This window comes from Apis laboriosa, unplaced genomic scaffold (assembly GCF_014066325.1).
Source record: "Apis laboriosa isolate Shangri-la unplaced genomic scaffold, ASM1406632v1 scaffold34_cov151, whole genome shotgun sequence".
Taxonomy (NCBI): domain Eukaryota; kingdom Metazoa; phylum Arthropoda; class Insecta; order Hymenoptera; family Apidae; genus Apis; species Apis laboriosa.
Window position 1 is genome coordinate 1142399 of NW_025222928.1, and position 21960 is coordinate 1164358.

Genomic DNA, 21960 nt, shown 5'->3' on the forward strand with positions numbered 1-21960 from the left:
AATAAAAATAACAACGATATTTTTATTCTTTATAAAAATATTTTTTTTTTCTTTCATATTACTTATTATATCATATACTTATTCTTTGGTCTTATTATTTTTGGGCCAAATTTTTTAATTTTAAGAATAGATGATTTTCTATTTATATAATTTTCTAAAGAACCGAAGATTTCGTTAAAAAATTAAAAAATTAATCAAAATAAAGATAATAGAATAATACATAGAAATTCAATTATTATAGTACAGGTAATAATCTTTTTATTTGTCTAAAAGCTCATCAATTTGTTCTACTTCTTTACTTGAAACATAATTCAATATAAATTATGACAGAAAATAGTTGTTTTACGTTATCATTACATTGATATTTTATATCTTCCAAGAAATCAAAGTTTCAGAATCAACAAATAACACGAATTACGATATTTTTTGATTGTGCATGTTACTCAGTTGACTAATTCATCATGCGGAATCATCGAAAAAATTGCAATTAAGCGAAATAATATTTCACATGTAATGTTATTCACATGGGACATAAGAATAATAGTTCATAATCTTTCGAGCTTTCCAGCCGTCTTTCTTCCTCCGAAAATCAAGTCAACGAGACCTGAAGGAAACGATGGTTTATTTTAGGGAACTCTGAAAATACGCGCAAACGTCCCTCTTAGAGATTCAGTTGCATGTCGTTGCGATAGGATCATGGTTCTTAAACAGTGTCTACTTTCAACAATAGTCATAACAATTTTCTTCGGTATGTAACTTTTTCATCTTTCCTTCTTTACAGCAAAGAAAAACACATGCAGTGTGAAAGCTGCTTATATGATAACTATAGTTACATTTTTTGGAAAATTCAAATATTTGGAGAAAAGCGTAGGATGCAAAAATTGGAATTAATAAATGTACACAAATTGAATACACAATATAATAATAAAACGTTGAAATGCTTGAAAGAGAAACAAAAGAATTAATGTTTGCCAAAATTTCGTTGTTTAACAATAAATGGCATTGAATAGTCTTATAACGATGATGTTGTTTCACGATATTGTACAATAATTTTCATAGTTGCATGTTAATATAATATTATTGAAAAAACTTTTTGTATAACAACGAAAATATCTTTTCCATGACATTATAAATTTTTAATATTTATTTTAATAATGTTCACAGTGTCAAAACGTTTTAATGGACATATGTAAACAACTAGAAAGCCTATCGTACAAATTGTTTTCCTAATGTCACTTAAAAGGCCATTCAAAAAACTGATAATGACCATTATAATGATTAACGAATCAATTATTAAGTATTTTTCTCGATCAATATTCAGTTTACTTATTTCAATTTTCAAAAAATCCTGAAACAATATTAACATAAAATAATTGCTTTTTATTTTCCAGGTGTAACGCCGGTTTTTACCTGGAATCCCGATATTCATCGGTATGTAATCAAAATTTAATTTTTTATTTTCATTGGAACTCAATTGTTTTTTTTTCCTTTTTTTTCTGATTAAAATCTTTATTAAAATATTTATTAAAAACGAGATTCATTATTTTTAATAAATTAACTGTACATTTTATCCAAGTTACGAGAGCTATGATCTTGAAAAAGGCCCGGTATTCTATGAAGCTTATTACCCAGACACCAATGAGGAACCACACAGCAGCTATCAAGAGAAACGTTACTTTGATCGAGGAGCAGTCCTAGAAAAGAGTTATCAAATACCTTCTGAACGTCTCACATACCCAGAAAACAATATTCAATTGGACAATTATCAAAACAGTGCAACAAATGCTATCCTTCAAAATGATGATCGTTTCTCTCTTGAATCGAATACACGATCTTTGGATATACAGGAAATTTCGAAAATAGCTAGAAGAGCAATTTCCCGTGATTTGGAAAATTGGAACACGCTTGAGAATTTTTTAGATCGCGTCAAAGATCAGGATTCTTTTTTTCATCGTCGAATCATTGTTCCTGAACCGGGATACAGAATTGAACAACAAATTCGTCGAATCGATCCTTTATCGAATTCTTTGAAACAACAACGAGGTCTAAGAAGAGATCTGTATGAGGAAATTCAAGAAGAACCTTTAGCTTTGCCCAGTCGTATTCAATTGGATGAAAGAGATTCGATTAGAAGATTAACAACGCGTGATCTTGCGAACAGAGATACTTTAAAACCGATCAGTTCGATTCAATATAACGATAATAAAGCATCACGAGAACAAGAAGTGATACAAGCAATAAGAACGAGTCAATTAAATACACCGTTGTTAAAAGATGCGAATCCATCAGATTCAAAATCAATTATAGATTCTTATCCAAAAGAAAATATTTTTGCACCGCGACCTCAGGTTATCAATTATATTTTTTCGAGAAAACCAGAACTTATTACGCAAAATAAAGCTCAAAATTTATCTCAAACAAAGAATATTAGTGAATTTATACCTAGAAATTATGGAGATAATTTGATTCAAAATGAGGTGAAGAAAACAGCGGAGAATAAGGATGTTAAAGTGACATCCATCGAAATTAGCGAAGTACCTAAACATAAGACTCGTCATCATCATGGGGAATGGCCAAAACGCGATTATTCTCGTCATCATCAATCTTAAAAAAATAATTCTTATTTCAAAAAAAAATATAATTATGTTTAATCATCTATTTCAAATTAATAATATAAAAGAAACATTTTAATAATATAAAAGAAATATTTTCAATATCGTTTAATTGAAATATTTATTCAATATATGATACAACAATGATACAATTTTCTATAACAATATATGTGTATATATTTTATTTCGCTTTGTTCATTTAAACTTTTTATCGTTATATTTATATAACTATACACATACTAACAAGCAATAACATCGCATATATAAGAAAATATGATTTTTTTTTTTTCGTAATGCGCATGGAAGCAACAACTTGTTAATATTTGCGAATAAATAAATTGATAATGCAAAAACATATAAGAAAATGAGAATGACAATGATCATGATATGAATTTTAATATCAATTAATATGAAAATATATTTCAAATTTTTTTCAAGAATATTTCCAATAAAAAAAACATATCAAATATGTTTAATTGATAATGAATGCTAAAGGAATGTTTGGACAAATGCCTTTTCTGTTTAATAAAATAATAAAATGATATATTCAAGTGTAATTGAATTTATGAATGAATCTTGGATGGTGCAATAATTATAATTATACGATGATTGACGAGGACAAAAACCACAAGTATTTTATAAGTAATCTACACTATTGGAACACAACTTCGTCTGGTGAATAGTCTCAGTTAACTATATCTAAAACATTATATTTAATTTTTGCAAATTTCTTTCTAGATATCTAGCCTGCATTAAAGTCTTTATGTAAATTGACTGTCCTTTATATACATTTGGCAAGATATCATTAATCTAAAATTATTTTATACCTTTCTATATTCACTAGAGCAGCGTTTCTCAACTTATAAATCGACGTCTAATATTATGACGCATTATATTTTTAATAGATCATAAAATTACAATTCATTGAAAAACTACTTGAAACATATGCAAGCAATATACATATGATAATTTTATTTATTTATATAATATAAACAATGATTCCAATTAAAAAAATTTTTAACTTCTTAAAAATTTCATGTAAATATATAATATAATTTCATATAAATATTTGGATCATGATATAATTATAAATTAATATATTGAATTATATAAAAGATTGAGGAACGTTACACTAGAGTATTAAAATAACAAAAGTTTTCCATTGATTTGATATAATCTTAAAACCTACTGTTATAAGTAAATACTACATATAAGTAATACAAATTTACTACTTATATAAAACGTATATATATATATATAATTATACATATATATGTGTACAATTGCAAAGAAATTATAAAAATAACTTAATTGATAACTATTATATTCTATACAATTATTCTTGATAATAATTTCTTTAATTATCGAATTCAAAAAAATTATATAAACATTTTGTCCTTATTTCTTTATTTGTAGTTTTATTCCCAGCTATAAATTTTTATTCTTAAAATTTAATGATATCATATTTTTAAAATTAAATGATATTAATTTTACATTAATGCTATACATATAACAAACTTGAAGCTTCCTGCTATAATTACTCTTTCAATATTAAAATCAACTTATTATTGTATAAAATTATTTACCTACATTTATTCTTCAATCTACTAATTTGATCTTTGAACATGAGTTTATGCATTTTATCATGTATTAATTAATTATTATTATAATTTACATAGAAATATATATATATATAAAAATATTATAATTTAATTTCAAAGAAGAGTATATCTTTAAGAAGCATAAATTTAATATCCTATATTAAAAATACGAATATAAATATTATTGTTTAACACATATATAAACATTATTTATTATACCTGCTTATCCTTGTTTCAAATTTGACATCACAAATTCTTTTAATATATTATATGCCTTTGAAAAATTATCGTTTTCAATCACTATGTCAAAATTACCAGTTTTTTCACCTATAATAATTTTATAAAGTTTGTATCTAATATAAAAATATATAAAACATATTTAAATTTTTAAGGATCATTAAATCCATAATTTTTACCATATTCCATTTCTACTTTAGCAATAGACAATCTTTGTTTCAAAACATCTTCTGTTTCTGTTTTTCTAGCTCTTAATCTTTTTTCTAACTCTTCTATAGATGGTGGCTTAATAAATATATATAAGGGATCTAAAGAACTTCGTTTTACTTGCTCTACTCCTTGTATTTCAATATCTAATACACAAACTTTACCCATTTGCTGTACTTCTTCTACTGCACGTTTACTAAAAATATTAAAACAAAATTATATATAATATAATTATATTCCTTTTTAATTTTTAATAATATAAGATAAATTTTTACCTAGTGCCATACATATTTCCACTAAATATAGCAGTTTCGATAAATTCATCTTGTTCTATCTGCTTTTGCATTTTTTCTTTAGTAGTAAAATGATAATGTTTCCCATCTTCCTCGCCTGGTCTAGGGGCTCTAGTGGTATGAGATACAGAATAACCAAAAGTATCTGGAAATTCTTCAAAAAGCTTTTTTATTAATGTACTTTTTCCACTTCCTGAAGGGCCACACAAAACTAATGGACATGGACCTTTATGAAGCATATTATAAACACCTAAAAAATGAATATAATTTGTAATTTTAAATTTGTAATAATAATAAATTCATAAAATACAAAAATTAGAATTTTTTGAATAAATTGAATCACTTCATACCTAACTTTAAAGTTCTAAAACATGAACGTGATATCATATTTTCACGTATTTAATAATTCGATTAATTTTTATATAATCGTAGAAATCATATAAGTGCAAATATGTATTGACATAATCACTTTGATAAATTTAATAAAAACCGAAAAAATGGTAGATCAAAAACATCAAAAACATTATAATTATAGCATTATAATTAGAACATAAATAAACGCGTAGTAAGAAATAAAAAGTAAATAATTGTTGTTATATCTTTGTTTTTTAAATATATTGAAATTTTTATAGACTATATAATGAAATTAAAGTGAAGTATCTTCGAAATATTGATTTTTTTGAAGGAAAATGTGATGAATTATGTTGTATGTTATATTGTACGTTGTTGTATGTTATAAGAAAACATTGAAAAAAAGATATTCTATATTATTATAAATATTCTATAATATTATAATATTTAAATACCTTTTATGTTTCTAAAATCTAATTTATTATAGTGAATATATTTAAATTTCACAAATCACATTAAATGAAAAACGAAATCAATGCATAAGAATAACTTCACTAACGATATCATAATCATTCTTTTGCGTTTTTTTAATTTGAAAAAATTGAAAATTTAATATGTATAGATACTATCTCACCTTTGTAGGTAACTAAATTCAAAAAACGAATAATATAGTAATAAAAACTACTGAAAAATATATTATGACTATTTTATACAAGAAAGCACAGAAATCCGCGGAACAAACAGCTACCACGTTTTCGTTTAATAACGTGCACATGCGCATATGTTACTGCACTATAAATTAAATATATTTTATTGTAAATATATATTATTATATATACATATGTATGTATATACATTCTATATACTATGTACTAATATGTACTAATATGTACCATATGTTTTAAAAATAAATAATATACATTTCTGATAAAAAATTTTTAATAATATTTCTGTCTTCATCATGTATTTTTACAGTATCTATAAATTTTTACTTTTTTTTTGCAATATTAATTTATAACATAATTAATTTATAACAATTTAAATATATTACAAATTATATACAAATTTTGTTTTTTTGTTTTTTGTGTAACAAAATATGCAATTAATTTTATAAAATAAAAGCAATAATTTAAGTTTGTTTTATTAATTATAAGTTATTGAAATGAAATTTTTGTAAAAAAATATTTATTTTGATAACACTATAAGTCTTTTTATATTTACATTATATTTGTATTCTAATCAAAAAAATATCAAAATTTTCAGACTTCTTAAATAATAGTTATATAATTTTTTTTTTAATTTATGTATATATGATAATATAAATATGATTACAAATTTAATATATATATTTTTAAAAAAATATTTTTAATTATTTTAATTTCAATTAAGTAAAATTATTTTATTATATACAATTAATAATTTATTTAACAAAGTATTGATCAAAAATTGAAATAGATATAATTCATTTTTACATTTTATTAAATATATATAATATAAATATTTGTAAAATATATATATTAAATATGTATATATATTTATATATATATGCATATATGTGTATAAGTGTATATTTCTTTTTCACAAATATTTATATTATTTTTAATATTTAAATGATAGTCATGTACAATATAGATTATAAGAGTTAAAATTTCTTTTTGACATTTAATTTTTATATTATATTAAAATTGAAAATATGAATTTAAATACATATTTCCTATTCTATACACATACACATATCATAATTAGAATAAAGATGATTTCGGTGATGCAAGTTATATAATAACAGAGTATTTTTATAAAATTAGTATACTAGCTACATTTGAACATTGCACAAATAATACTAGATTTATATCAACAAAATATAGTTCTTTTATATATGTAATCACATAATTCGTAATTTTCCTTACTTTTCAACGACACAGAATAGAATTAAATTTTTTTCAAATTTCAGTAGGACCAATAGGCTTGGCTTGTGTTCTACGTCGTGCTAACTCGGACATGACAACAGGACCAATATGAGGTGATCTTGGACTGCTAGACATTGCTCTATATGTCGCAGCTACTGCTATCTAAAAATATGTTTATTAATTTTATTAATTTTATTAATTTAATCATGAATATATTTCAAATACATATTGAGCAAATATACCTTTAGGCTATGTGGATCTTTAGTACTTTCAGGTAATATTTTTTGTGGAAGACGATGACGATTTGCAATCCACGGATATTTTAATATGGCAGCTGCAGTAGGCCTTCGATTAGGATCAACATGTAACATTCTTTTGACAAGTTCTTTTGCTTCATTCGAAATTTGACACCATATGCCACTTTCGACATCAATATAACCAGGTCCAATACGATCTAATATATCCGTTGCACTATCACCAGGACTATTGCGAAATGGTGTATATCTAAAAAAATATGATGTAATGTAATAGTTTTTAAGTTATACATAATTGTTGAATTTTTAATTATAATTACCCGGCTAACATAATATATAATAAAACGCCAAGTGACCAAATATCACATGCTGCATCATATCCTTGACGTTTTAACACTTCTGGTGCTACAAAATTCGCAGTGTAACAAGGAGTCATTAACAAACCATTTTCTGCTCGTAATTGTTTCGCAAAACCAAGATCACATAAACAAAGTGTTGTTGGATCAGCTCCCAATTTTGAATACAATATATTGGAAGGTTTTAAATCCCTATGAACGACCTATCGATTATATAAATTAATCAGATTAATCAATAAATCTAATATAATACAATACAAAATTTAAAAAATGATAAATGAATAGATAATTACTCCATTTTCATGAAGATAATTAACTACACTAACTATTGTGTACATCACTTCAGCTGCTTCTTTTTCTGTAAGATTACGTCTTTGTAGTAATCGATCAAGAAGTTCACCACCACGTAATAATTCTAATACAAGATAAGCTCGTTTATCATCTTCATGGACAGCTCTTAAAGTTACAATATGTGGATGTCTTCCATATCGGAGTAAAATTTCTATTTCTTCCGTTGGATCTCTTTTTGATTTTTCAATTACCTTCACAGCATATTCTGCTTTAGAAGCTTTATGAATTGCTAAATAAACAGTACTATAGCTTCCTTTACCAATTTCTTGTTTAAAATCATATTCATCACTCACAGAAACAGCGCTCACATATGTTGGAAAAGTAGCTGCAAGGCTATCACAGTTTTTATATTCAGGAGTTTTTATGTGATCCTCAAGAAGGCACGGGGCGACGAAACTAAATCCACGGAACAATTCGTGAGCATTAGCACTTGGTGGTACCCCAGGAGAATCTAAAATTATTTTTACATTTAACTTTTCTCATTTGTAATATAAATTATATTTAATTAAATAAAACATATTACCTTTAGGTGTTTTACATGTAAATTCACTATCAAAATAAAATGCATCATCTTCTTGACTAACTGCTGGTTTGAAAGGAGGTTTTATTTCTTTTCGATAAAGAGCATTCCAATCGATTGTTGCAAAAAACGGATGGTTTTTTATTTCTTCTATTCCACCTAAAATAAAATAATGAATAAATATAAGAATAACTATTTTTATGTAAAGGAAATATTTTTATATTAGAAAAATATAAAGAAGTACCAGATCCCAGTCTATTTGCAGGATTTCTTTTAAACAATACTCTAAGAAGTGCTTGAGCATCAGGTGAAATATTAAGCGGCATTCCGAGTTTTGCTTTTAATATTTGTGTCATTGTTTCTTTACGATTTGCACCTTGAAATGGAAGAGCTCCAGTCAACATTTCAAACTAGAAAAGTTAAGAATTTATTTAAAAATGATTAAATTAAAAAATCATCATATTATTACTAACCATAAGTACTCCAAAACTCCACCAATCTGCAGCAAATGAATGACCTTTTCTAGTTACAATTTCAGGTGCCATATATTCTACAGTACCACAAAATGAATATGCTTTACAATCATCTAAAGGCTGTTTACTTAAACCAAAGTCAGTTAAAGCAATATGACCTTCAGTATCAAGCAAAATACTGTTGAAAATGAAATAAGTATCAATATTTATATAGTTTTATATTAATTAAATTATTAACAAGTGAAATATAATACAGACTTTTCAGGTTTGAGATCTCTATAAATAATTCCAAGTTTATGTATATGATCCAATGCCAGAGCAAGTTCAGCTAAATAAAATTTTACATCATCTTCAGTAAACATTAGCTAAAACAATAATTACAAAAATAAATCAATTCAATTACAAAACTTAATATTAATAATGTGAGATATTATAATATTAATAATATGAAATGTATTATATTCATATTAATTTAAATAATTATGAAATACCTCTTAATAAAAATGGAATACCTCTTTAGCTAATCTTGAAAATAAATCACCACCTCTTAAAAAGTCTAAAATTAAGTAGAGGTTGCCCTCTGTTTGGAATGCATAATGTAGTCGTACAATGAATGGATGTTCAACATCCACTAATATATTTCTTTCCATTTTTGTCCTAACTCTGTCCCGAACTGAGATAATATTGCAATATTAAACCACTTAAAAAAAAAAACAAATAACATAATTTTAAAATGAGAATTGCTCTGAAAATTTTTTATAAATTTGGATGTTCTTTGCATTGGAATATCAAAAATTATAAATCTTTTTTTATGTTTTTCAATAGTATTCAATAAATAGATTTCAAAAATACAATTTTTTTTAATTTTAGAAATTCATTACTTTAAAAGCTCTATATATATATATATATATTATAGATATTATAACATTAATATATATATATAAAATTTATTTTATTTTATATAAAAAGTAATATCTAAAGAACCTAAATCAATGGATTATATCTCATAACACATAACTTTTGATTTCTTAATATTAAAACTTATATTTTTGAAATATATTTGTTGAGTATAAAAAAAACCAATAATTTTTGATGTTCCAAGATGAAATTTTTTCATACATTTTAATAAAAAACTTATCATAAAAAATAATCTTTACATTATAATTAAAATTAATATTTCATTACAATAATTTTCATGCTTTAAAACTTTCAGAGCTCCTCTCATAAAGTTATTTTATTAAGCACCTTTCAATGTTGCCTTCTTTAATACTTTCATAGCATAAAGTGTTCCACTATCTTTTCCAACAACTTTCCTCACTAGAAATACCTAAATAACATAAGAATTTTGATTTCTAAAAAATTATATTTCATTATATATAAGTTAATTATATATAAATTAATCATTTTTAATAAATTTATTATAATAGTTAATACCTTGCCAAAAGATCCTTGACCTAAAACTTTAAGTAATTCAAATTGAGAAGGATCTGCTTTTTCATGTCCATCTCTTACTACTTCACGTACTTCTATTTCATGTGATTCAGAGCACCCATTTGAAGGTGGTTCAACTACATTTTCTTGAGTTATCATTACTTCCTCTTGAGACTCTGATGTGAGGATATCTACATCTTGCTATATGATTAAATTAATTAAAATACAAATTTTTAACTATTTTAAATTATTAAGTAAATTAATAAATTAACACACTTTTAACATTAATCGATTTTTTTCTATGAATATAAAAACAGTACCTTCTCAGTTACATGTTGCTCAGACCAAGGAACTGTCAAATTCGCTAACGGCATTATAGTCGTCGTATTATTATCTGTGAAATTGTAGACGTTTTTGTAAAATATTCTTGCGTGCGCGGTCGTCATAAATTAACATTTAGTTACGTTACGGGAGCGCGATGTAGATCACTCTCAAAATGTAAAATTACGAGAATTCGCGGTAAATTAATAGACACATGTATGACTCTATGACATATACTCTGCTATGTATTGACCACAGATAATATATTAAACTAAAGGTATTCAAACTAGATCTTTAACATGAACCGGAAACATCTATTTTGTAGTTTTAAACAAAATCGGACAAAATGATAATTTTTTAATAAAGTTTATCTTATATGAAAAATATTGAAAGAAATGTTTATATATTCAACATATATATTTTGCATGTATATATATAATATGTCTAAAATATATTCATAATAATATTGTGATATATAAAATATTTTAAATAAAATATAAATATATATTATTATTATATTATTATTATTTAAAAAAGCTCACTGTATAAATAAATTAAGTTTAAAGCTGGGAACACAGGTAAGTTATTATCTTCGTATAACACAAATTTTAAGAAAAGAAATAAAATGATGTATCTAGTTAAGTTTATTTCAATGTAATACTACATAGAAAAAGATATTTCTTCTTTCTTTATTATAGAATTTGCTTTTTTACACTTCTGCGTTGTAGACCTAAGTCACCTTCATATGTATCTTATCGATTTATCAACAAACAAAGTAAAAATAAAATGAGAAACATATTAGTAAGATACAGATAATATATATTGCGAAAAAAATATATGTTAAAAGCAACAAATAAATATTTAATTTTATTATTAATACATTATTATTAAAAATTTTATATCATCTTTAATATATAATAATCATATAATATATAATATATATAAAAATAAATCATATAATATATATATACATTACACTTAAAAAATTTTTATAATCTTTTTGATAAAAATTATATTTTATTTTTATCAAAATATTTAATGACAAATATTCTTCATTAAAAAAAAAAACAATATAAAACATTTATTTTACTTATTATAAGACACGTTCGCATGAAACATACCCTTGATATCCAACAAGTGGTAGCATGTTTTACGCAAAGTGATCTATCTCTTATTTTCATATATAGATGTACTGCAGATAAATTCACATAGTATATATTTTCGTGGTGTTTGTAGATTTTGCAATTGTTTATAACAAACAATTTGGAGTAAAACTTATTAATATAATAAACTTTGAAGTTTTTATTTAATTGAGTAGATTTTATATGTTTAATGGAAAACGTATAAGTAAATAAAAAAGAAAAAAGTTTTATATATTGGTAAATATTCTAACCTATTTCAAAATATACAATTCCTGTAGAAAGTTCTAGTATAATTTTATATAATTATATAATTTGTTAATTAAATATTAAATTATTATTACATAAAATTACATAAAATTATATTCAACTTATTTTAATAATATAATCATAATAAAGTTTTTTATCTATATTAATTTCTTTGTAGTTATCTATATTTATTCCTTTTTATATGTATTATTTCAAGAACAACAAAAATGCCATGCTGGTATTATGAAAAAAAAGAACTCCGAAATACACCATCTATTCAAGATGGAATTGATTATGAAACAGAATGCAGATATAGAAAAGAAGGTGCACGATTTATTATTGATACAGGTACAAAAATGGATTTAGGATATAATACAATGGCGACTGGAGTTGTTTATTTTCATAGATTTTATATGTTTCATTCATTTAAGAATTTTCCAAGATATGTAAGTATTTTTATTGATAAATATTTTAACTTAAAAAATAAATATATATAAATATCATATATCATATTTTATAAATATCATATAGGTTACTGCATGCTGTTGTTTACTTCTGGCAGGAAAAGTAGAAGAAACACCAAAAAAATGTAAAGATATAATAAGAACTGCAAAATCTTTGTTGAGTGAGCAAAAATTTATGACATTTGGAGAAGATCCAAAAGTAAATCAATTAATATTTATGTATTAAAATAATTATTTTATTTTTGTAAAATAATCTTTCTTTTTTTATTTTTTAGGAAGAAGTTATGACATTAGAAAGAATTTTGTTACAAACTATTAAATTTGATTTACAAGTTGAACATCCATATAGTTACTTATTAAAATATGCAAAATGCCTGAAAGGTATTAAAATATTTTATTAGATATTAAACTAAATTTTATTAAAAGGAATAATAAAAAAAATTAATGATGTATTGTAGGTGATAAAAATAAATTACAAAAAATGGTTCAAATGGCTTGGACATTTGTTAACGATAGGTAGGAATATTTTAGTATTGTTATTAAATTAATATAAATAATATTTTATTTTTGTTTTCATGTATAGTTTATGTACAACATTATCCCTGCAATGGGAACCAGAAATTATAGCTGTTGCTCTCATGTATTTGGCTGGAAAACTTAGTAAATTTGAAGTGGTAGATTGGAATGGAAGGCAACCAAAACATTTACGTTGGTGGGATATGTTTGTTGAGGATGTTACTATGGATCTTTTAGAAGGTTCTTAAAAAAGGAATCATTTTTTTAAATTCATTAATCTAAAAAATATATATGATCTTTATATTTTTTTTTTTCAGATATATGTCATCAAGTATTAGATTTATATTCACAAGCTAATAACACAAAGCCACCAGATTCACCACCATTGACACCATCTAATGAACCTTGTAGAGATAGAGCTATAACAGCACCTCCTACAGAATCAGCATCTACTACACCAAATGGTATGTGCAATAAAAAAAATTATATTTTATTATTATAACTAATTATTATTATTATATTATTATTATTATATTATTATTATAAATAAATTAAAAAATATTACATCGTATATTACATCGTAGTTACACCAGGAAAAGTTACTAAAGTTGAAGCAGCTGCAGTCTCTTCAAATGGATGTTTAACTACAGATACTACAGATTCAATCAAACCAATGGATGTGCCAACACATTTTCCAACATATCCAGCCAATTATGCACCTAGTAATATTAATATCAATATTAATTATCCACCAGCATTTCCCCCGGCAAATGTTTCTGTACCTCCTCCTCCTGTAAATACAATGAATCATATTGTTCCACCAATGCATCATATGGGTTCCTCTGGTACCACTAGACCTGCACCACCTGCTCCTACTACAACACCGGCACCATTTCAACCATATCCTTATCCTACAAATGCCTCATATTTTCCTCCAAATAATCCAGTACCTCCAGCACCTACACCGCGTACATATTACCCACCACAACCTTAACACATACAAATTTGCAAGCTCAAATATGAAACATTTGTTTGTGTATCATTATTATAACTAAAATTATTATTGTCAAAAAAATAATAATTAAATTCTTGTAAATATTGTAAATATGTGAAATTTATAATTAAGAATAGTATTTAATTATAAAGCTTTTATAATTATATGATATTAATATGTATCTATTTGTTCCAATTTCTAATTTAATTTCTTCTTTTTATTTAATTTAATTTGTATAATATAAAATATAATAAGTAAATATATAAGCATAAAATTTTTGAGAGAAAGAAAAAACAGTCTTACATGTAAAGATTGCCTTTATTAAAAAAATCTTTTTCAGAAAATGTAACATCATGTAATGTACAATTCATTGCTGAAAATAATTTTAAAAGTGGTTTTGCAGATAATGAATCCAATACAAAACTATCTGTATATAAAATATATAAAACTGAAGGTAGTTCCATAATTTGAGCATATGACAATACTAAAAAAAAAAAAAATTATTAGTAAATTTATATTTTAAAATTTTTAAAATACATTTTTATTTTTTAAATATCAACCTCCTGCTGCCACTCCATATATAATATTTGGTTGCTCTAGAAATGTTTCTTTCAATTTGCAAATATTTTTTCCATTCTCTGTAGTTAACATTCTCAAGAAAGATGGTACTGTTGGTATATTGTTGTTTTTAAATTGTGATATATGACGACATGTTATACAAATTGTACTTTTTGCATTTAATATAATGTCACTCAACTAATAAATTCAACAATGTTAATATAAGTTATTAATCTTAAATATTTTATAATTCAAAATAAATATGCTTACTTTTTCTACAAGTTTTCCTGATAATTTTACATCAAAATGAGAAGACACAATACCTAAATAAACTTTATCACTAACTTCATAAATTGTAAACATTTTCTTTTGCTTTTCATCTTCCACGAAACATATTTCTTTAGAATTTGGACATAAACATTCTCTTGAAAAATCTACAATTTCGTTAAAAATATTCATAACATAATTAAAATATCAAGAATATAAATATACATTACCAATTAGCATTTCGCCTTCAACTATAATTAAAGTATCAATTGCAAGTGGTTTTTCTTTTAACCATTGAATAGATAATTCGCTGAAACATATTTAAAAGAAATTTGAATTTTTTGAACATTTATAAAGAGGTTATGTTTAACGAAAGTGTAATTTACAATTGATTAACTGAATAATCAATAGCTCTATTTTCATCTTCATCATCCCAAAATGCTCGTGAAACTGGAAATATTACTTCACCAAAAAAAGTTGCCATTCTATTAATGAAATTAATAAAAGTCTCTCAAAATTCTTTCCAAAATACTGCTCTTAGTGCTATGTCATGTGTCATAGTCATGAATCCATTAAAATATCAGATGACATTATAAATCGATTTTTTCTAATATTTCGTTTAATGTACAGAGAAAAAGAAAAACACAAAATATATTCTTTATTTATTTATTTTTATAAAATATTATACATCTTATTACCAGAAAATGTAATTTTAAAATGACGCGTCTATTAAAAAATTATTTATTTGTCAATGTACATATTTGTATAAAAAGTATAAAAATCTTACTTTAATGTTTTCATCATAGAAATATACTTTACAATATACATATTCATATCAACAATATCTTAAATTATATCTTTTTAAAATGTACTTTTTTGATAACCACACTTTGTTCATTGCTTTAAAGATTTTATGAAATGATATGCTTAAATCTAAATGTTAAACAATTATTTCTTTTGGTTTTGTATTGAGCTAATTTGGACCCTACATACTATGTCACATGTGTATGTATAAACTCTATATAATTCTAATGTGATTAAAATATATTTTATGAAATAATGAGCATTATTGTTTTTAAATGTACAACTTTGTAACATATTTTGGTATCTCTAAAAGTACTTTGCTAATATTTTATACATATTATATTATTTTAAAATATACGATAGAAAATCATATACTTAACACGTGATATATATTGCTCCCAAGCTAAACCATAACGTATTTTGCAACGTTCATTGTCTCTTATAGCTCTATGTATTAGTAATCCTGTACACAAAATTGCATAATAATAAGGCAAAATATCACATGCTAAACTTATACATGATATTGACCACCACATTATTATATCACCTAAATAATTGGGATGTCTTATATAACCCCATAACCCAGATACTATAAGTTTTTTACCACGTATAGTTGGTATAGTTTCTAAATCTATAAGATAAATGCATAAATCATATAAAAAAAGTATTTTATTACATTACAATTACAAATGTAAGCTAATCTTATACTTACGCATTAATGATGGAGATAAAGGATTCCTTCTGAACTTATTTTTTTGTAGATTACTAATTCTATATAACAAATAGCCAATTATAAAAGTGATTATAGGAAAAATAAATAGATAAGTAAGTTGTGTCCTGAAATTTAAAAATCACATTTCATTAAAATTTTAATTATATAGTATATTATTATTTTTTATTTATTATTGATATTTACTTGTGATATAACATATATTTCGTCGTAAGAGTCGGTAAAAATGGATACATCATATAACCCGTACATAACATATATCCAGTTCCCTCATACATTATTTCGAAAGTTGTTAATAATGCAGATTCAAAAAATAGTGCATCCATTGCATAAATGATTTGTAGTAAAGTACCTAATAAGGCACCTATATTAAGATGTTCTAAAGTATATATTTCAGTTTCTTCAATTGTTTTGATTGCAATAGATAAATTTATGAGAATCTGTAATTTGAATAAAATTGTACATATTTTATATTATACATTTTTATAAATGGAAATACTTTTTAAAAAATTATTACTATGGTTATCATAGAAGTCCGAAAAAGATTTATTTTAAAATCCACAGGACCAATTCGTGGATTTATTTCTCTTCCTTGCCAAAAGTTATATATCATACTGTTAGTAGATCCATGTATATTTAAATTAGCTATTGAAGCTCTGCCTCCTTTTATAAATAATAAAACTGATAAAATTATTCCAAGAATCCAACCAATGATTGAAAACTGTATATTATTTTGCAGAATAAAATCAGTAATTTTAATTTCATTATATATACATGTAGCAAATATAATTATTGATAAAATACCACACAAAAAACCTGAAAAAAAAAAAATGATAATAATTCTATTCTAATAATTTATTTTCAAAATATAATAAATTTTCAAAATTCAATATAAAATTACCATTTAAACGATATTGCAATCTTTCAATTCTACTTTGTAGTCCATCAAGTTTTCGTCCGATTGGTATGATCGAAACAATTATTACAAATAAAAAGAGACTTAAATATGCAATAAAAGCTTTTACATTTACATAAAAATTTAGATCTGAAGATATTTTATGATATTTAAACGTACATTCATTTTTTGCGCACAATAATTGTGGTACAATCATAATCACAGGTAATAGAAATATAAGAATAAAAGTTCCAAACATTCCTCCCCATTCTTGTGGTTCACTAACCATATTAATTTCTTTTTTTCGCTTTTCTATCATTTGTGTATTTATATCTATATCTTTATAATTTATTTTTAACAAATCCTGAAATGAAACATTACATTCAAAATTGCAATATTTACATTAATATATTATAAATAATATATAATAATATATAACTTTACTTGATCTCTTTGTACTGAATGACCTCTTTCCTTTACATCTATACTAAAATCATTCATCTGACTCTTCCTTTCTGAAGGAAGTGAGACAGCTCGATTAATATTTCTTGTTAATAAAATTATGTTATGGTCTGATTCAGGTTTCTGCATACCAGATAATAATCTCGTTGACCTACGTGTAATTGTTCCTAGTTCCTTTAATCGTGATTGAAGAGGCATTGATTCAACAAAATCATCATCATGTATCCTTTTTTTACTTATAATTTTATCATCATTATGTTGTATATCTATATATTTTTCACAAAAAAATTATTTAATAATATTATTAAAAAATTAATAATATTTAATAATAATTTAATAATATTATTAATAATATTATTAAAAAATAATATTATTAAAAAAATTCATTTGCATATTATTTATAACAACTTATTTACCACTAGATACTTCTATACGTGGCAAAGAAACTTTTGCAAACTTTGTACGATTTGTAGACTGTGATCTATGTCCTCTTGTAGACCCAGCTGATGGAGATCTTCCAGGTGAACGTTTACGTGGAGATTTTCTAACTGATGAATATCTAGTAGGACTTTTTCCTCTTCTACTTCTTGTTATATTTCTTGATGGCCTATCCATCTAAAATTTTGAAAAAGTTATATAAAAAGAAAAAAATATAGTAAACTTAAATATTTTTAAAGCAAAGCACATATATTATATATAATAAAAAATATACCTTAATATCAGTTGAATCAATATATTGTTCAATGCCTGTTTCAAATTGTACTTTATATTGTTCACCTTTTATACTTAAAATTTTGCCTTTATAATATTTATCAGAATTTGGATGTTTTGCAAGTATTTCTTCTCCTTCTGAAAATTTCATATTGCATCTGAAAATTATTAATGATCTTTAAAATATCATTATGTTATATAACAATTAAAGATAAATATACTAAATAACATTTGTATCAATATAAAACAATTATAATCATACAATAAAAAACGTTTTGAACATTAAACTATTATTCATATTTGTAATATTATTTATAATTTCTATGATCAAAAACAAACGCATATATAATAATTCATGAATTAAATTCTAACATATCAAAATGTTAATCATCGTATTTTTACAACTTACATGGAATTTTACTTAGGCTACAGCAATATCTTGATGAAATTCCGTTTAGTTTAAAAATAAGAGAGCTTCTAATCGAAAGGTTATAATTAACGCTTTTTTTTTGCATCATAACACGAAACCACGCTCACCCTCAAGTGTTCCGAGATGCATAAAATGCAAGCCACGCTAAATACATGCGTTATTTACATTATGATGGATTCATAAAAAAGCTATTTCAAATTTAAGGATGTTTCATATAGTATAAACGAATAAAAATATATTTTCAAAATAAAGATATTGTTAAGTTGAATATTTGTATCGAATTCAGTATTTGGAAGAAGTGCATTAGACAGAAACTTTTTTTTTAGAAAAAAATCGAATTTTATTAAAAATAATTTTTTTTTCATCAAATATATCATATTACTTTACATATATTTATATCTAAACATTATTATTTATTAGATATTGACTGAAAATAGTAATATTATGTTTTTTGTCTTTTTTTTTATGGAAATTATAATTAAAGAAATAAGATTTTAATTTTTTCGTGATTTATACGAAAAGAAGAATATAATTAAAAATAATTTGTAAGTAAATAAACAATTATTTATTTAAAAAAAACAAATAATCTGTACAATTATAATATATTCAAAATTGTCTTTCTATAATATATAAATTTTTACATCTTCATGATAATTTATATTTCGTGTAGGTTACGATAATTGTCAACATGTTAAAAATATTCAAAATATCAATTCGCTAAACATACAAGGAAATTACTTGTATCAATATAAAATTCAATTGAACAAACATGGACAAGAATGCTCAAGAAGAACAAACAAATTTAGAAGATGAAAAACAATTTTTGGTATTCGTATTTGTTTAATATACAAAAAATGATTAATATTGTTCATTCTATATCTCGTGATTTTTAGAAATTTTTAGAATATAAAAAAAAAATATCCGGAAATGATGCAAAAGAAAACTTATATTTTCGTATATATGTAATATATACGTAATATAATTTTTCAGATTTCTGTGGAAGACACCCTAAACACAGTAGAAAAAAATATCCATAAATTTATAAAAGATGTTCCGCAAACGCTCGTTAATTCTGGATTAGATATAGACTTAGATAAATTAAACATAGATGATGGTCAAAAAGATCTCGTTTCTTTATTTCCGAAATCATTAACCGATGAAATAAATAAAGGTATTCTTTTATTTTTTTTTTAATAAGCTACAATATATTATTAATTAATATTTTTATTATTTTTAGAGGAAAAAGAAAAAATTTCAGTTTTAGAGCTCAAATGTGAACAGTTACACAGCCAATTGCAACAACAAATAGATAAAAATAAAAAGGCTCAAGAAGAAATAGAATATTTAAGAGAACAAGTGATTTAACAATAATTTAATAATTAAATTATTAATTAATTAATAATTTAATTAAGCGATAATTTAACATGAAATATTTTAATATTTATTATTTAGAATAAATAAATATTTTTATGTCTTTTATAGATATTGAATCAAAGTACATACTGTGCAACTTTAGGGGCAGTTTTGGGTAATTTAACATGGCGCGCATCTCGACTTCCAGAAATTGTCGACGTTTGGCTTTCTGGGGTAAATATTTCTATTTTTAAGAATAATTCAAATAATATAGTATTTAAAGAATAGTATAGTTTTGCTTTATAGAAACTAATTGCTCTATAGTTTCAGCATATGATCGGTGAATTTTTATCGATAACAGACGGAAGTTTCGTCGCATTTATAAATACTTATCAAAACGCTTTTCCCCCTACTTGCAATGTCGAATATCAGTTTATAATTGGATTGTTAGGCATCGTGACTAATATATCCGCAACACCTGAGGGACGTGAATTTTTAATCACTGATCCGAATGGAAGAGCTTTAGTACAAAAAATGGTGAAACTTATGCCCACTTTGCCACTTTCGCAAGGTTCTCTATCTCTAAAAAGGTAATTTTATAAATATCAAATAATTGATATTCCTAATTTTTGATATTCTTAATCGGATCGAATATTGTGTTTCTATATAGATTGATGTTGATGATATTCTATAACGTCAGTATGAATAAAACCGGCTTACAGCATCTCTTCGAATCACGAGTAGGCGACGTGTTAAATTGTTACTTGAAAAACAATTCATTACCAGATGAAACACAATTTCTATGTCTGCGCGTGTTACAATCAATGACATATGGCCTGACTAATCCCAAATACATTCAAGACTTGATTACTACTCTACCGATTAGTAAAATAGAAGATATTGCAACTTCGAATAAAAATGAAATGAGTACAGTTGCGAAACAAGTGATAAAACAGTTGCGGGATTCGCAGAAATTTATCCGTTTGAGTTAAACGCGTGACTATCTCGATTTTCTTTCTTACTGGATAAACTGAATTGAAATTTGTTTATAAGAAAGGAATTTTGTTCATGTTGCTAATCTTCTAGATTAACAGGAATTAAAATATTCGAATGAAGTTCGGTTTGCATTTTCGCTACAAAGTATAAATGTCTATTTTTGTAATTGATATTATCAAACATCAGAATATCTTTGGAATATATTCGTGACTAGTTTGAGAACTGTCGAATATCGATCTGCCTTATGCAGCTACAAAATAAAAGCAATTGTGTGGAATAATACGGAATAATACGGAATAGTACGAAATCAATTACGCATACGATTGAATAAAACATAATCGAGCGTAAAAATATTTTCTAAGTAATTAAATCAATTCTTCCAAAACTTTTTAATATTTTTAATTTTAAGTTTAAATAACTTTTAATAATTTATTTATTTTATATCTTAACGTAAAGTATTTTTCCTTTTTAATTAAAG

General features: G+C 24.1%; 7 protein-coding genes across 14 annotated transcripts; 3 read left to right on the forward strand and 4 right to left on the reverse strand.

The window, feature by feature from the left end:
• The first annotated feature begins 628 nt into the window (after window positions 1-628).
• Window positions 629-2726, forward strand: LOC122715353. 2 transcript variants are annotated; one of them, XM_043937483.1, is made up of 4 exons: window positions 629-748; window positions 1165-1293; window positions 1392-1431; window positions 1577-2726. In XM_043937483.1, the coding sequence occupies exons 2-4, from the start codon at window positions 1230-1232 to the stop codon at window positions 2607-2609; spliced, it is 1137 nt and encodes a 378-aa protein (XP_043793418.1). In that variant the 5' UTR covers window positions 629-748; window positions 1165-1229; the 3' UTR covers window positions 2610-2726. The 2 variants fall into 2 exon arrangements, with proteins under 2 accessions (XP_043793418.1, XP_043793419.1); XM_043937484.1 differs by lacking the exon at window positions 1165-1293 and having other exon boundaries at window positions 634-748.
• Window positions 2727-4022: 1296 nt separating this feature from the next.
• Window positions 4023-6081, reverse strand: LOC122715354 (guanylate kinase). Of its 3 annotated transcripts, XM_043937486.1 has the most exons (5): window positions 5301-5567; window positions 4933-5200; window positions 4630-4853; window positions 4433-4540; window positions 4023-4368 (listed from the first exon to the last, which is right to left on the reverse strand). In XM_043937486.1, exons 1-4 carry the CDS (start codon window positions 5335-5337, stop codon window positions 4437-4439), a joined length of 633 nt encoding a protein of 210 aa, XP_043793421.1. In that variant the 5' UTR covers window positions 5338-5567; the 3' UTR covers window positions 4023-4368; window positions 4433-4436. The 3 variants fall into 3 exon arrangements, with proteins under 3 accessions (XP_043793421.1, XP_043793423.1, XP_043793420.1); XM_043937488.1 differs by lacking the exons at window positions 4023-4368; window positions 5301-5567 and adding an exon at window positions 5936-6081 and having other exon boundaries at window positions 4381-4540; XM_043937485.1 differs by lacking the exon at window positions 4023-4368 and having other exon boundaries at window positions 4381-4540.
• A 989-nt stretch (window positions 6082-7070) lies between these two features.
• Window positions 7071-11224, reverse strand: LOC122715352 (ribosomal protein S6 kinase alpha-2-like). 2 transcript variants are annotated; one of them, XM_043937481.1, is made up of 12 exons: window positions 10914-11224; window positions 10597-10794; window positions 10408-10489; window positions 9675-9835; window positions 9421-9527; window positions 9163-9340; window positions 8934-9099; window positions 8693-8848; window positions 8112-8620; window positions 7783-8021; window positions 7451-7712; window positions 7071-7370 (listed from the first exon to the last, which is right to left on the reverse strand). In XM_043937481.1, exons 1-12 carry the CDS (start codon window positions 11037-11039, stop codon window positions 7242-7244), a joined length of 2313 nt encoding a protein of 770 aa, XP_043793416.1. In that variant the 5' UTR covers window positions 11040-11224; the 3' UTR covers window positions 7071-7241. The 2 variants fall into 2 exon arrangements, with proteins under 2 accessions (XP_043793416.1, XP_043793417.1); XM_043937482.1 differs by lacking the exon at window positions 10914-11224 and having other exon boundaries at window positions 7072-7370; window positions 10408-10514; window positions 10597-10731.
• A 932-nt stretch (window positions 11225-12156) lies between these two features.
• LOC122715032 (cyclin-K) lies at window positions 12157-14434 on the forward strand. 2 transcript variants are annotated; one of them, XM_043936905.1, is made up of 8 exons: window positions 12157-12293; window positions 12481-12748; window positions 12834-12965; window positions 13042-13147; window positions 13225-13282; window positions 13350-13522; window positions 13600-13746; window positions 13867-14434. In XM_043936905.1, the coding sequence occupies exons 2-8, from the start codon at window positions 12530-12532 to the stop codon at window positions 14274-14276; spliced, it is 1245 nt and encodes a 414-aa protein (XP_043792840.1). In that variant the 5' UTR covers window positions 12157-12293; window positions 12481-12529; the 3' UTR covers window positions 14277-14434. The 2 variants fall into 2 exon arrangements, with proteins under 2 accessions (XP_043792840.1, XP_043792839.1); XM_043936904.1 differs by having other exon boundaries at window positions 12520-12748.
• Window positions 14435-14547: 113 nt separating this feature from the next.
• Window positions 14548-15722, reverse strand: LOC122714681. Its single transcript, XM_043936250.1, has 5 exons — window positions 15488-15722; window positions 15332-15411; window positions 15105-15268; window positions 14837-15032; window positions 14548-14760 (listed from the first exon to the last, which is right to left on the reverse strand). Exons 1-5 carry the CDS (start codon window positions 15583-15585, stop codon window positions 14576-14578), a joined length of 723 nt encoding a protein of 240 aa, XP_043792185.1. The 5' UTR covers window positions 15586-15722; the 3' UTR covers window positions 14548-14575.
• A 125-nt stretch (window positions 15723-15847) lies between these two features.
• Window positions 15848-19393, reverse strand: LOC122714677 (delta(14)-sterol reductase TM7SF2). 3 transcript variants are annotated; one of them, XM_043936240.1, is made up of 10 exons: window positions 19113-19393; window positions 18705-18861; window positions 18409-18607; window positions 18124-18258; window positions 17975-18045; window positions 17537-17894; window positions 17153-17451; window positions 16822-17075; window positions 16618-16742; window positions 15848-16536 (listed from the first exon to the last, which is right to left on the reverse strand). In XM_043936240.1, exons 2-10 carry the CDS (start codon window positions 18852-18854, stop codon window positions 16253-16255), a joined length of 1875 nt encoding a protein of 624 aa, XP_043792175.1. In that variant the 5' UTR covers window positions 18855-18861; window positions 19113-19393; the 3' UTR covers window positions 15848-16252. The 3 variants fall into 3 exon arrangements, with proteins under 3 accessions (XP_043792175.1, XP_043792176.1, XP_043792174.1); XM_043936241.1 differs by having other exon boundaries at window positions 17975-18258; window positions 18705-18841; window positions 19113-19392; XM_043936239.1 differs by having other exon boundaries at window positions 15849-16536; window positions 17975-18258; window positions 19113-19391.
• Window positions 19394-19902: 509 nt separating this feature from the next.
• On the forward strand, window positions 19903-21883 carry LOC122715181 (heat shock factor 2-binding protein-like). The gene is made up of 6 exons (XM_043937146.1): window positions 19903-19959; window positions 20124-20304; window positions 20371-20489; window positions 20616-20720; window positions 20811-21076; window positions 21157-21883. The coding sequence occupies exons 1-6, from the start codon at window positions 19903-19905 to the stop codon at window positions 21476-21478; spliced, it is 1050 nt and encodes a 349-aa protein (XP_043793081.1). The 3' UTR covers window positions 21479-21883.
• Window positions 21884-21960: the final 77 nt, after the last annotated feature.